Source organism: Mastacembelus armatus, chromosome 12 (genome assembly GCF_900324485.2).
Source record: "Mastacembelus armatus chromosome 12, fMasArm1.2, whole genome shotgun sequence".
NCBI lineage: Eukaryota > Metazoa > Chordata > Actinopteri > Synbranchiformes > Mastacembelidae > Mastacembelus > Mastacembelus armatus.
Window position 1 is genome coordinate 9,990,293 of NC_046644.1, and position 13,108 is coordinate 10,003,400.

Consider the following 13,108-nt stretch of genomic DNA (forward strand, 5'->3'; position numbering starts at 1 on the left):
CTGAGAGAAACTAAAAATGATGAGAGAGTGATGGATGGACCTGAGCTTCAACAAATCCCTGACAATCACAGTCCACACCTGCACACCTAAAGGTGGGGATTTTCAACAAAACCCGCTTAATATGAGTAACCATGTAGAACCACAATTTCCAGCTCGGGTTGTGTGAGATGTTTGCTCTCAGCAGTTTACTTCCTCTGTTTTGTTTTTGAAGTCTAACTGTGATTAAAAGGAAATGGATTTCAAAGAGCAAAAATGAGCCTGGAACATGCTCAACTGCATCCCACATGAAAATATAATTTAAAAAGTGCAAACATAGTGCTTATAATGTAATAGTTTTTTTTTTCTTGATTAAGTTCTTGGTTTGTGTTGGTTGTCAGATTTTTTTTTTTAAATAAATGCTTTAGTTTGCCTTAGTGTGGAAATATTGGAAATATAGTGGTCTGTTTACGAGATAAACATAAATGTGAAGTGAGTACTCTAGAGACATGATAAGGTAGAAGTATGGGAGAATTGTCTATTGCTGCTCTAATGTTTTGTAGAAACAGAGATTAATCTCTTGGTTTTATATTTAAAAAAAAAATAAAAAAAATCTTGCCAGTTAATATTAAGAATTTCCTTACAGTGAACAAATTCCATGAAAGTTGCCCCTGTGTGTTGGCTGAAAACATAAAACTTTAAAAACAAGTTATAAAGAGTTTAATTTTGTAAAGAGGTTCAGGCCAAAACAGATTGGTATTGTAGTTTTCAGCAAACATTATAATAATGCATGGGAACTATTTCCAGCTGTGGATGAATACATATTTACTGCTATAGTAGGCATTTAAAGCTTCAATATGCAACCCTCTGACTCCCTGCTCAGTATTGCTCAGTCCAGCCTTTCACGTATCAAACGTTATGAAATTACAATATGAATGCTACACAGCGTACTAATCAAACAGCAATTAAACCAAATTAGCTCCCATTTAGAAATCACTATTCCCTCTAAACTCCATATGTGGAGAGTGCTGTTTTCCTTTCACTGTGTCTTTTCTTGCCATCTTTGCTGTGCACCCTGCCTCAGTTAATGCATGAATAAGGAGCCTGGCCTGGCCTGAGGGTCAGCAATAGTGATGTCTGAAGCCTCGGCGTGAGGGGAGCAGACCTGACGTTTGTCCACGCACTGATTGGCCAGAAGGGCAAGCCTCAGTCAAAGATTTTTCTGTACTGCTGCCAGGCTGTTCAATCAGGAGCCTTTGGTAACACCTCTATATTATGTTTAGGAGCATATTTCTACTGAAATAATATTTGCAAACTGTTACATCCTGTAGGATGTAAGTGCCATCTAATGAAAATAAATTACTGTGCTTCTCAGAAAAAAAAAGAAACATTATGAAGTGCAACATCGTCGCTAATTTAATAGTTTGTCAACAACAGCGGAGCTCTGTGGCACAGAGGAATAAACTACATATCTGTAAATCCATTGTTACTTTCAGGGGATTTGATGAGAACACCAAAAATAAACTTTTGGGATAAAAATTGAGAGAAGGACTTAAAACAGTGTGAACAATATCACAAGGGACCAGCGCTATACTGCACTTCAGTACAGCTGTATAATTCCTGAACCGTGTCTCAACATGGCTTCACTCACACCAATATTCACCTGCCAAAGCTTTCCAGCGGTTATTTGGAAACATTTAGCATAATTCAGAAAACTACCTGCTGAAACTGAAAAGCTTTTCTGCGTGACCCAGAATTGTGATTCAAGCTGTTTTCATCCACTGAGTTTCAGCTTCCAAAACGGTCCTCTCTTACCCTCTTCTACTAGGGTGTATCCTTAAATTTGCACTTTGAAGTGAGACATCTGAAGTGCACACATATAAGGGAGAGTTGGGGGAGTTTTTTTTATGCAAGGCTTGGCCAAAATAAATTCAAGGAAAACCTTGGATCTTGCTCCCAACAACCCCTTATCATGCTCAGTATGGGTTCTTAACAGCCTTACTTTAATTGTGAGACAACCAAGCAACAAACATAGATAGTGGTATATTTAAAAAAAATAATTTTATATCAAAACTTTCTTTTTTTATTCTTTTCTGAAATTATACAAGTTTTTTTAAAAAAATTGTTTTAACTGTCATTTGAAGAAGCACAGTCACATAACATGAATATTTATGAGCCACTTCTGGATGCCCTGGTGCAAATTGTATTTTTCAAGACAGCATGCATATCTGTGTCTAGGTGTTGGAAAAGGTGTTGCATTGAGTTTTGACTGTGACAAAGAACACCTAAGGGAGAGGCAGCAGCTTGATCAAACCTAACACTCGGCAAATTCATTGTTTTTCTGCTTTGTTTGCATCTCCATCAGCTGAGAGAAAATTATTTGCTTGGCCCTTGCAATCTCTGTGAGAGAAGCTCCATATTGCAAGGAGAAAAATAAATTGCTTTTTTGCCAACATCATGGTTCTGCGTGTGGATGTGAGAATAAATTTCAATAGCGCTGTGATTAGTTTCATGTTAGATTTCGAGATGAGTCTTATGTTGCTTAAATATTAGGGAAAAACAGACTATATCCCTGTAGAGTAAAATCATCTGCATATAGGAACTACAGAACCATCCTCAGCTTACTAGTATTTGTGTTACACGTTTTCATTATATGTGAATAACTGTACATTTAATATGTTGGTGTATTTTTATGTCCCCCCCAATACCAAATGCTGCTAATATTAGACAATAAAGACCAATTTCTCTTCTGTTTTCAGCCTTTTTCTCTCCACTTTTTTTAAACTCAATTCCTCCCGTTTCTGCTCCATGTTTGTCATTCCCCTTCCACCCCTTATTTTACCTATTCTCTCATTTTCTCATGTTTCTTTCTCTTTGCATAGTCTGATTGTTTTACTCTTTTTTCATGTTTTTGCCCATTCCTGATGTGTTATTTTGTGGTTTTATTTTTTCTTATTTCTTCCTTCACTTCATTGATTCCCCTGCTATTTTCTCATCCCTTTTCACTCCCACCTTATTTCTATCTTGTTGTGCTTTGGCTTGTGCCTTTGGGATTTCTACTTATCACTCTTTGCCTCCAATTTTCCACCCTCATCTTTTATCTAAACCCACTCTTGACATAGATCTTCTCGCTCTCTCCCCTTGCAGCATGGAGGCAGCGGGCTACCAGCGAGTACTGCAGGTGGATCTAGAGGTGAACGGTCTGACGGTGGCTCAGGGGGGGAGGGAGGTGACGTGGCAGGTGGAGTATCCACTCACCCGCACCCTGACCAGTGAGGTGCAGACCTTCATCCGCCTGGCACCCCAGGACCTGGGTGGCATTGTTCCACTAGCCATGGTAAGGAGTGGGTGGTTGCGATGCAAGTTGGAAGCCATTACAATTACAATAGCTCTTTGTAGTCCTGTAAAATCTGTCTTAATGATTACAACATGACAAAGTAGTTGTCATGTGAAGACAAGAAGACAAGATATGGCTCTGATGAGGGAGTGTCCAACTTTTAATATACCAGACAGCTCTGACACAGTAGCCTCATGATCTTTCCATGCAGAACGCTATTAATCTTGCAAACAGCCATGTATGCAAGTTCTATTGTAGCAATAGGGATTTTAACATGAACTGTCTGAAACAGATCTTTGGACGTGGTCAGAATAGACCATAACTACATCTGATTCAAAATGTCACCAGAACAGACCCAAGGAGATTGAAAACACAAACACTGGCTGCAGCAATAGAATAACATTAAAACACACATCATTTCCTCCTGCACAAAAAATTGAAGTTTTCTACAATAACACATGACAAGATGAGTACCGCTCACCAACTTAGGTGGCACACAAACCTGAATGAGTAGTTGATTACACCTAATAGAATTTAGTACAGGCCTTGGTTATAAGGAATGAAGGAGAACAGTTAAGACCTCCAACAAAGGTCATTTGATACAGAGTATCAAATTAAAGATAACAATTCAGATCCTTGTATCCTTTTAAATCCAACGTGCTGAAGTAGTACAAAAATGCTTAACGGTACTGAGGTTCAGTTAAGTTCAGAATACAAACAGTTATTGTAGAGCCAGGGGCCTTGTGCTCACTGTCAATGAGTACAATGAGAAAAATATTAAGGTGCACATCGAGATAAACCAAACAAGAAAAAAGCTCTCTGGACACTCTTGAATGGAGCTCGATTATGTAAAAGGCCTTTATTTAATTTGGAATATCAAATGTACAGCAACCAGTCTCAACCTAGGGTGTTCATCACGGCAGAAACATTAAAACAGATTTTTTAAACCTGGTGCTTCTTATAGAAACAGATTCATTACATAAAAACATTGGGGTTTTGTTGTTTTGTTTGTTTTTTTGATAATCACGCAGTTCATTATGGATTTCCATGGAAAAAGAAACCTGAATGTTGTTTCTCACTCTGCCAAACACATCAAATCGTTCAGGCTTTTTTATTAGCAGTGATCGAAGAAAATACTGTATAATAAAATTATTAACACCCCGTGGCCTCATAAAAGAAAAGCTTGGCCCAAGAATTTTTAACACAAGGCTTGCACTTTTTAATAGCCAGTAATCTGGTTAGTGCAGCTCTTGGTTTGCTGACTAAGAAGTTAATTGAGTTTGGATTTAGACAGTCCAAACATGGATGGACTGGCAAGAGGCTTCAGATTGCTAATTGTATAATGATAATTACTGTGTAAACATGATAAATTATTGTATGATTGTTTTTCCAAAATGGAAGAAAACCCATTCAGTATGCTGCAAAGAGATAATAGTTTTAATTTTCCTCACTGATAATGACCATGAAAAAAAAAAAAAAAAAAAAATCAAATGCCTACGAGCGCTTCATAAACTTTTATTATGGAAATTTGGTGAGGCAGCAGTTCACTGCTGATTGATGGTTTCTGACCAGTGGAGTAGCCTTGAGACTTTGACCGCATTTCTAAACTTTTAATGTCTTTTTAAAAGTTCACAACTTTTTTGTCAATGTTAAAATGACATTTTGTTATTTACTAATTGTTGTCACATATAAGGAAATGAGAAATACAACTGACGAACCTATAGCTGACGGTGTGTTAATTCCACATGGTAAACTTGGTGAATTTATTCCACATGGTGAATTATTAAAAAGAGAAAAACATGATAAGCATACATGTAATCATGATAATTCTAACTACCCAAACAAATCCCAGAGAGAGAATCACATAAGACAAAACACTCTGCAATCCAAAATAAGATGGATAAACCCCTCCTAGATAAAGTCTATAACATATATCTTGAGGCCAAATTAGATAACCTGACAGGCTCATTTATCTTTAGACTTGTAATGATTTGAATATCGATTCGATCATTTAATCATCAACTTAATTGCCAAAATCCCACATCTAGGTAAGTCTCTTAAACTGATCTGAACTTTTGAAGGGTTACATGCAGATGGGACCAAAGAAAAGTGGCTAAAACAGCAGCTAAATAATAATCTGGAACATCAATAGCGGCCTGCCTGACACATAGTCTTAAAAGTCAAGGGATCACAGGGATGCCAAGACTGCTCATCTGCAAACAAAGCTCCAATACACATCACAGACAAACTGCTTACTTCCAATCAGATGAACAGCTGTGTACCGCACTTACACTGCAGCTCTTTAACCGCAAAGTATGAGAAGAGACTAGGTCACTCTTCTAGTAGTGAATAAAATTGGCCAGATGAAAGTGGAAATAAATTGGCTTTTACACTGAATATAGAAACAGCAGTAGAGTGGGTATCTCCAATCACAAGAGGGATTGTTCAAAGTAAAGAGATCAAGTAAGAAAAATGGTTTCTTCCTGCAGTTTTCTATATTACTGCTGAGATACATGAAGAGGCTTGTTGAGGTGGACACAGTGCAGCACGATCTGAAATACACTGAAGTTTTATCTGGAATGAACTGGGAGCCCCTGCAGGGAGTATAGGATAAGCGTTCTCTGGTTGAAGTTTCTTGATGTGAGCAGGATTATGCACTGTACAAAATGAAAAAGTCGAGGAAGCCCAACATATCACGGCAGCAAGCGCCCGTAACAGTTGGTTCTGAAGTTTGTCCAGCTTGAACATTTTTTTTTTCTGTATTTCACAACTTTGAATTCTTAGTCCTTTGTACTCAGGCAAAACACAAGTAACTTCAAATTGTACTGTTAATGATGTCTGATAACACTTATCTAGTCTGTCATATAAGGAGCAATAAGCTGATACAACCTGTCAGACTATAATAACCCTGTTTTCATTTCATTCATTATCATTTTCAGTGTTCAAATTATAGGCATTTACACTACAAGTAACACACTTGTTTTGACAGTGGCTATTGAACTTTCAGACCTAAGTAATGAATCAGAGACATATAAGTCACAGTCAGCAAATAGTTTGATTAAACTGGGGGCTCGTAGTTGACATCAATCTTCACCTTTGTGGCAGAAGTTGTAGGTAGACACCAATCTTTACAGCAGCGCTCGTCTGTGTGCAGAATGCCAGACAGCCCTGTTCAATAAAGCTCTCATCTCTCTCTAATCGCTTCTGGCCTACGCTCCTACACAGAAGCGCGTGTGCACGTGTGCAATATCTGCCTGCCAAAACAAATAAATAAATAAATAAAACGGGACCCAGGTTTTTCTAGATCTAGCAATCTTGTGCTGACAACTGGTGTAACCTGTCCTCAAGGAAAACTGACTGAAAGTGTGACAAATATCGAAACAGCACCAGCAGAGAAAGGTTGGGGGCAAAAAATATTTTTAAAAGCAAAAAAGACAGGAGGAAATATATAAGAGAAGCTAAAGGCATACAAAAACAAGTAGGGAAGAAGGCTTGTCGGTTAGAAGTTGTTACCAGAGGCTTATTTTTTTAAAACTCTGGTTCCTTGTGCCTTCAATTACTGCATAAAAGCAAGAAAAATCAGACCTGGATAATCATTTAACAGAAATGGACAGAACCCATCATTTGAGAGCAGGTTATTTTTCCACAAACCAATTTGTATTGTAGCCCAATCAATGACTCCCAATACTGTGTCTTTTTGTGGCCTGACTGGCTTTTTTAGATAGTTACTTCAGCACAGAAAACATTTATCTTAGCGAGTAATTTAACATTCAGTTTAAGCTTTAATTTTTCCTCACAATGAGAGATGCATTCTGGGGCTGTGAAGAGATAATTACACTTACTCTCAAAGCAATTTCCTTTGTTTGGAGAATATTTATTGTAACATTATCTTCAAACAGGACAGAACAAGAGAAATTGCTGTCCTAACATTAGGAAAGGACACTTTATATTGGAGAATTCTTAATATTGACTTGTATTGGAAACTAGAGCTCATTCATCAATGGATTTAAGGAGTACATTTTTAGGATTTGATAAAAGATCCCGTGGTTCATTCAGACGAAGAGCTCTGGTGTTATAGTATATCTTTTAGATACTTTGTTAACCTCAAGTGCTTTTCTTGTAAGATACTCTGTTTGAATCTTTTTTAAATCAATAGATTTAATAGCCCTGAAACTCTCAGATGATCATAAGTGCAAACTGAAAGAGAAAGCTAAGAGAAAGTCAGTACTTATAGAGAAACTGCTCCCATTATACTCGTTTCCTGTCTGAACAAAAGGTCTTGCACATTACTGTGATATCATGAACTGAAATCAACTCAAGTTGTAAACAGTGGTTCAGTGTCACAGAGACAAATGCCTGCATATCCTTAATAAGGCATTGCTTACTTGGATTTGAAAGGGATCATTAACTGATGCTGAACTATATGAAGTGCAACCTGGATCTGAAAAGGTGCAGGGGAGAAGAGACGGTAAGACACGTTTCATTAGCAAACTTAAAAGACTGCACACGCAGAGAACATGCAAATGGACAGGGCACTACATTTACCGCATCCCACCATGAATTTTTCATCTCTTCCTTGCCATGCTGTGGCTCTCTGTTCTCTCATTAGAGGAGACACCCAGTGTGGCCCCCATAGCTCTTTATAGTACATCCCCAATGCTATCATTAGCCTCTGTAGCTCACTCCATTTCAAACTCAATAATGTTAGCTTTGTGTTCACAGTCCCATAACATTATAATCAGGGCCATTAGCAGGAAGCTCAACATTTTTTTCTTTTTTTTTTTTTTTTTTTTTTAAATGGATTAGTTGCCTTGTCTAGAATAATTAGAGTTTGGCCAAATATTGCTTCTCCATCCTGACTATGTACCAGTGTTTGACAGATAGTGACAGGTTGAGGGAAAAAGGACAACAGAATTAATAAGAAGTTGCAGCCTCTGCAGGCAAGAGCAACAGATAAAAAAGAAAGCGGTCCTCATATCTGTCATTTACACACAGTGCTATCGCAGCATCAGGGTTGGCCAGCAATGGTCTTGCAGGCTGCCATCAGTCACACTGTCACGCTGTCAGGAACTGTATTTGGAATTGGCCAGGCAGAGCAGTAATAGGCTGTGCATTGAGGCTATCCACTGGCATCCTAAGAGTCCTCAAGGTAGCATTAGCCATCTGCATGCAGCCATAATGCCCCTTATAGCTTAATTAAGTCCTCTTGTGTATATACAGGCCTCTAATTTACTGGTGTCTCTTTCTCCAATGCATTTTGACAGCATTAATTCTCCCTTTCATTCTTACTCCTTGTGGATTCAGCCTACGTGCCAGGCTTGTTTCTTATTTCTGGTGTTGATCACCCTATACTACAAGTCAGAGGAGAGAGAGAGAGAGAGCGAGAATGACAAAGATCAAAACAAGAAAACTCTGTTCAACCCAACAACACTTTTAGCGTTATTTATTCAGGTCTAAAAAGCTGTTGGTTTTTTTTTTGATGCCTGAGTTTTGAGGCCAATACTGCAAATATTGCATAAGCAAACACCGTGCAATGATGACACTGAATGACCTCAGACATATCTTCACCATGTCTTTTCCTATTTGCCCATCATCTAGTAAACATGATAAATACCCCTCAGAAAAACAATGTTTGTTTTGTGTTCACTAACTTTGTCTGCGAACCAAAACCGTAAAGATTTTGGGCCAAAAAAAAAACAAATATGCCCTGTGAAATCATCACTGACCTCAGTAAACTTGAAAATAATGTGTCCATCTTTGTTATATAAATATATTTGTTTTGAATATGTCTTAAATTTAGGAAATGTCTGCTTGATTATCTGCACATTTACACAAAATGTACAGGAAATTGTTAAAACCTATAATCCCACTTATTAGTTGCACTAACCTGTAGAGTAGAATAGAAAAACAAAAGCCTCTTGCTTGAAAACAGCAGCAAGTTTCTTTTCAGTAATTTAGATATATAGTGCAGCTGCTCTGTGCTCAGAATAAGAGTCATGGCAACTTCTAAATATGAATACAATGTTGAACATGAGGCAGGGAAAAAACAGCACCCCTCGGATGAATACCAATGTCGTTCAATGTTTTCTGTAGTGAAGACATGCAACTTTTTTTCACCCCTGCTGCCACCCAACATCTCTGTCTTTGCTCTCGCTGGACTCATGATGCAGCTTCAGTGTGTGTCAGTCAGGCTTGAGGCTAAACTTGTACATTCTGTAATTTGTTGTCATGTGTTTGTTGATTTTTTGCTGGCTAGCCTTCCCTCACACAGTCAGGCTTAAGAGCTTTTTTTCTTTGGCAAGGGCCAGGGTCCATTGCAGCTCTATGGCTTATTCTAATCAAACTGCCTCCAGAAACAGAAGAGGGGCCCTCAGAATATGGACAGGCTTTATCAGGGACAGCCAATTTGCCATTGCTGACTTTGGCATTTTCTCTTCTAATGTTAAAGAGTGAGAAAGTATGGGGAGGGAAAACCAACAGGGGCTTAACATTTAATCTCACTAAAAGTATTTAGAGCACACAGTACACAATAACAAAATCCAACAGATTGTCAGGCCAACAGTTTATGTAATAAATCAATATCTAATTAATGAGGAGAGTATAAATCACTGCAGGTCCTGATTTGCCAATCAATAGTGGTATTTCTTACTCCTGGTCGTGGCAGAATGCCCCCAAACTGCCCCCAACTCTTTGTTTTGTTTTTTTTTTTTTTGCCAATATTGCAACAGTTTCTGCTTTGCCAATTGTGTTACATCAGTGGGGACACAGGTTTTGATTATTCAGCTTATGTCATTGTCGCAAAAAATTCAACTAACACACTTTTGGAAAAGTGACTAAACAGTCTGTGTATGTGCAATTCTTGGAAATGAAGGGTAATGTTTCCTCTGTTGTCGCTCATCTCCCTGAACCTCACAAACCTGGTCATTCAAAAAAGTTTCAAAGGCTGCACCTGCAATCACCGACATCTTCGTCACTCGTGGAAAAAAAAAAAAAGTAATTTTCCATTTTTTTTGCCTGTTCTATCACATCCTTCGTCATTTCAGTTATCACTGCCTTGCTCCAGCTTCTCTCTGACTTTGCAGTGCAGAATAACTTTGCTCCCGTGCCTTTTTCCCAATCCATAACCATAAAAAGATTACATTCTACACTCTCGCCCCTGCTGTTGTATCACTATTTCTGCAAAAAAATGACAAAAAAAATAAATAAAAAAATAAAAATCCTTGGACGTGTTGATTCCCCTGCCCTCACTTTCATTTTATCTCCTGCTGTAGGTTGACAGATGTTCGGATGTTTGTGAGTTGCACGGGGAGAAAGTATAGGTGCCGGAGGGAATAGACTTTTTATTGATAATTGATATGAACTGAATAGCTGAGAGTGCTGCAGTGGCAATATAAATCCGACTCACAAGCACTATGGGCCAACACAGCACAGGGCCCGAGAGCTTACTGTCAATCTCAGCCGATTAGTGAATAGTTGAGCTGTGTTTCTCCGAGTCCGAGGCATCTGTTCAGTCAATGAATTATAAATTGCTGGCCGGTATTGAGGGCCCTGTTGCAAACTAAACGTATTTCAGATGTCTATTTTCCCTCTCCCTCTTTTACTTCTGAAGTAAGTATACATATATTTCCCACTGTTACTGTCACTAACACATCTTGAGCTTACAGTACACTTATTGTTCAAGGTACTGTACCAATGCTGTGCTCTTCAAACACACTGGATACTGTACATAATAATAACATTTTAGATGTACCGAAGTCATGAAAAGCTACTATATAAGGTGGTATGGATACTGTAGCCGGTTGAAAGATCACTGCACAAAAAAGGTGGTGGTGCAGGGCTGGGCACTGTCAGCTCAGCAAGAAGATAATGAGTTTAAATGGCTTTTTTAGGTGAAGTTTGTGTCTAGTGTGCTTTTAAGCCTGTAGATATATTCATCTGGATTTGAACAAAGAAAAAAAAAAAAAAGATATTATTTATGTTCACACTTGCTTCTTGCAAATAACACAAGCTGACTAACAGTCAACTCACTGATAAGGCAGGTTTGGTGACTGTTATTCTACATCATTATTGCTACATGGAGAAACATTGAGAAATCCAATTCCAGTGACTGACAGCAGGTCGCACAGCACTTTACTGCACCCAGCATCCTCTGGTGGAGCTCACAAAGAAATAACTGATTATGAATTAGACTGAAACTGGACCTCGTATATCATAAATGGCATAGACAGAAATGGGAAAAATAAGAAAGCATTTGAACCATAGCATTACGGAAATATTACTGTCGGGAAGATGGATTAAAGAGAGGTTTAGTTTTTAAATTCCGGCTGATATATATAAAAAAAAAAAAACAACTCTCATACAGCCCTGTGGTTGGTCGGTTTGCTTTCAGACAACAAACTGCACCTGTTTAGAAGCAGGCCCTCTGCTTAAGATGGTCTTGGTTTGGTTGTTTATTTCAACTCACAGTTTTCACACCTGCCAACAAGACCCAAGACTAAACTAAGCAAAAGCAGCGGAGACTGTTTGAACTGGAGCAGATTAGGTGTGAAAGCCCCCATTGTCTACACAATATTACAAGGTTGGGCCAAGTGTACCAAAAAAATAGCCCATAATATTTATTTATCAAGTTGAAGCTGACTGGCAGGTATTTGTACCATATATGTATGTATGTTGTGAGATTCCCTCACTTTGTACTTGGCATTGCTTGTATCCAAGACCCGTATACAAATATACTAAAACAACTGACTACAAAAGCTCGAGTCTTATGTATAGTAAATCATATTCACAGGTATTTGTGTTTTTAAATTGTCTGAATCTCTCCTTTAACTCACTTGATTGTCTAAAATATCCAATCCGCTGTTATACTGTAGTGTTATGGGGGTGGTACCCCAACAGCAGCTCAAAAATCCCATATGCAAACTGCGAGACAAATCAACATCCTCCACGGGCACCCCGCCACCAGATCTCAGCGCTGTGTTCCAAGTTGTGTACCAACAGCGAAGTTTGTCCTTGAGCTTGCAGAATTTCACGTATGCTGAGCTGTTCTCTAAGCACTGCTTCTGTAGGTTGTCTGCTACCTTACACATCATTCATCCACAACCATATCAGCCCCCACACACTCCACCCTTATACCCCGGCTGCACAGAAGCATAATGGCCTTTTATCGATTCTTCTCTTTTCTTGCTCTGCTCTGCAATGAGAAGTTGTGAAGATAAGCGTCTGGAGAGCCTGAGGAGGGAGCCGTGTACTCGTGCTCGTGTGTGTGTGTGTGTGACAAAGTTAATGTGTACTGTACAGTAAATGTTACAGATGCAACTTTTAAGCAATTTCCATGTGAAAAACTAATATCAGTTAATTATTAATCAGTTATGAAATGAAGTTCAAAAATAAAACCGTTTTTTGATCACTGACGTGCTCTAGGAGTAAATTAGGAAAGAACAGATGAATAAATGGGAAGTTACTTGATTTATATATAAAATAATATAAAATGATGAGTTCTGGAGTTTACACTTTCACTGCTCACAGACTAGACAAACAAAATCAGTGTATTAATCATAGCAAACAATGCTGCACAACTCCCAGGCTTCACTAGAGAACACACAATAGCTCAGACTAAATTTCTAACAAAGCAAAGTCTAAGCCATTTTTCTTTTATCAAAAAGGCTGTAGTCTTCAATAGTAAATAACCTGTAACACTAACATGAACGTTAATCAGGTTACTCCACTCTCCCCCAGCAGATTCTGGCTTTACAAGTTTTATACAAGATAATAAAAGGACTTTATCTACATGATGGA

General features: G+C 38.3%; 1 protein-coding gene across 1 annotated transcript in view; it reads left to right on the forward strand.

Annotated features, from left to right (window-relative positions):
- The window catches only part of LOC113124721 (transmembrane protein 132D), a 123,119-nt gene that overhangs the window by 89,963 nt on the left and 20,048 nt on the right, over nt 1–13,108 (forward strand). The window contains exon 5 of the mRNA XM_026297792.1: nt 3,124–3,313. Coding sequence (XP_026153577.1) covers nt 3,124–3,313 — 190 coding nt within the window. The remainder of the gene's footprint in view (nt 1–3,123; nt 3,314–13,108) is intronic.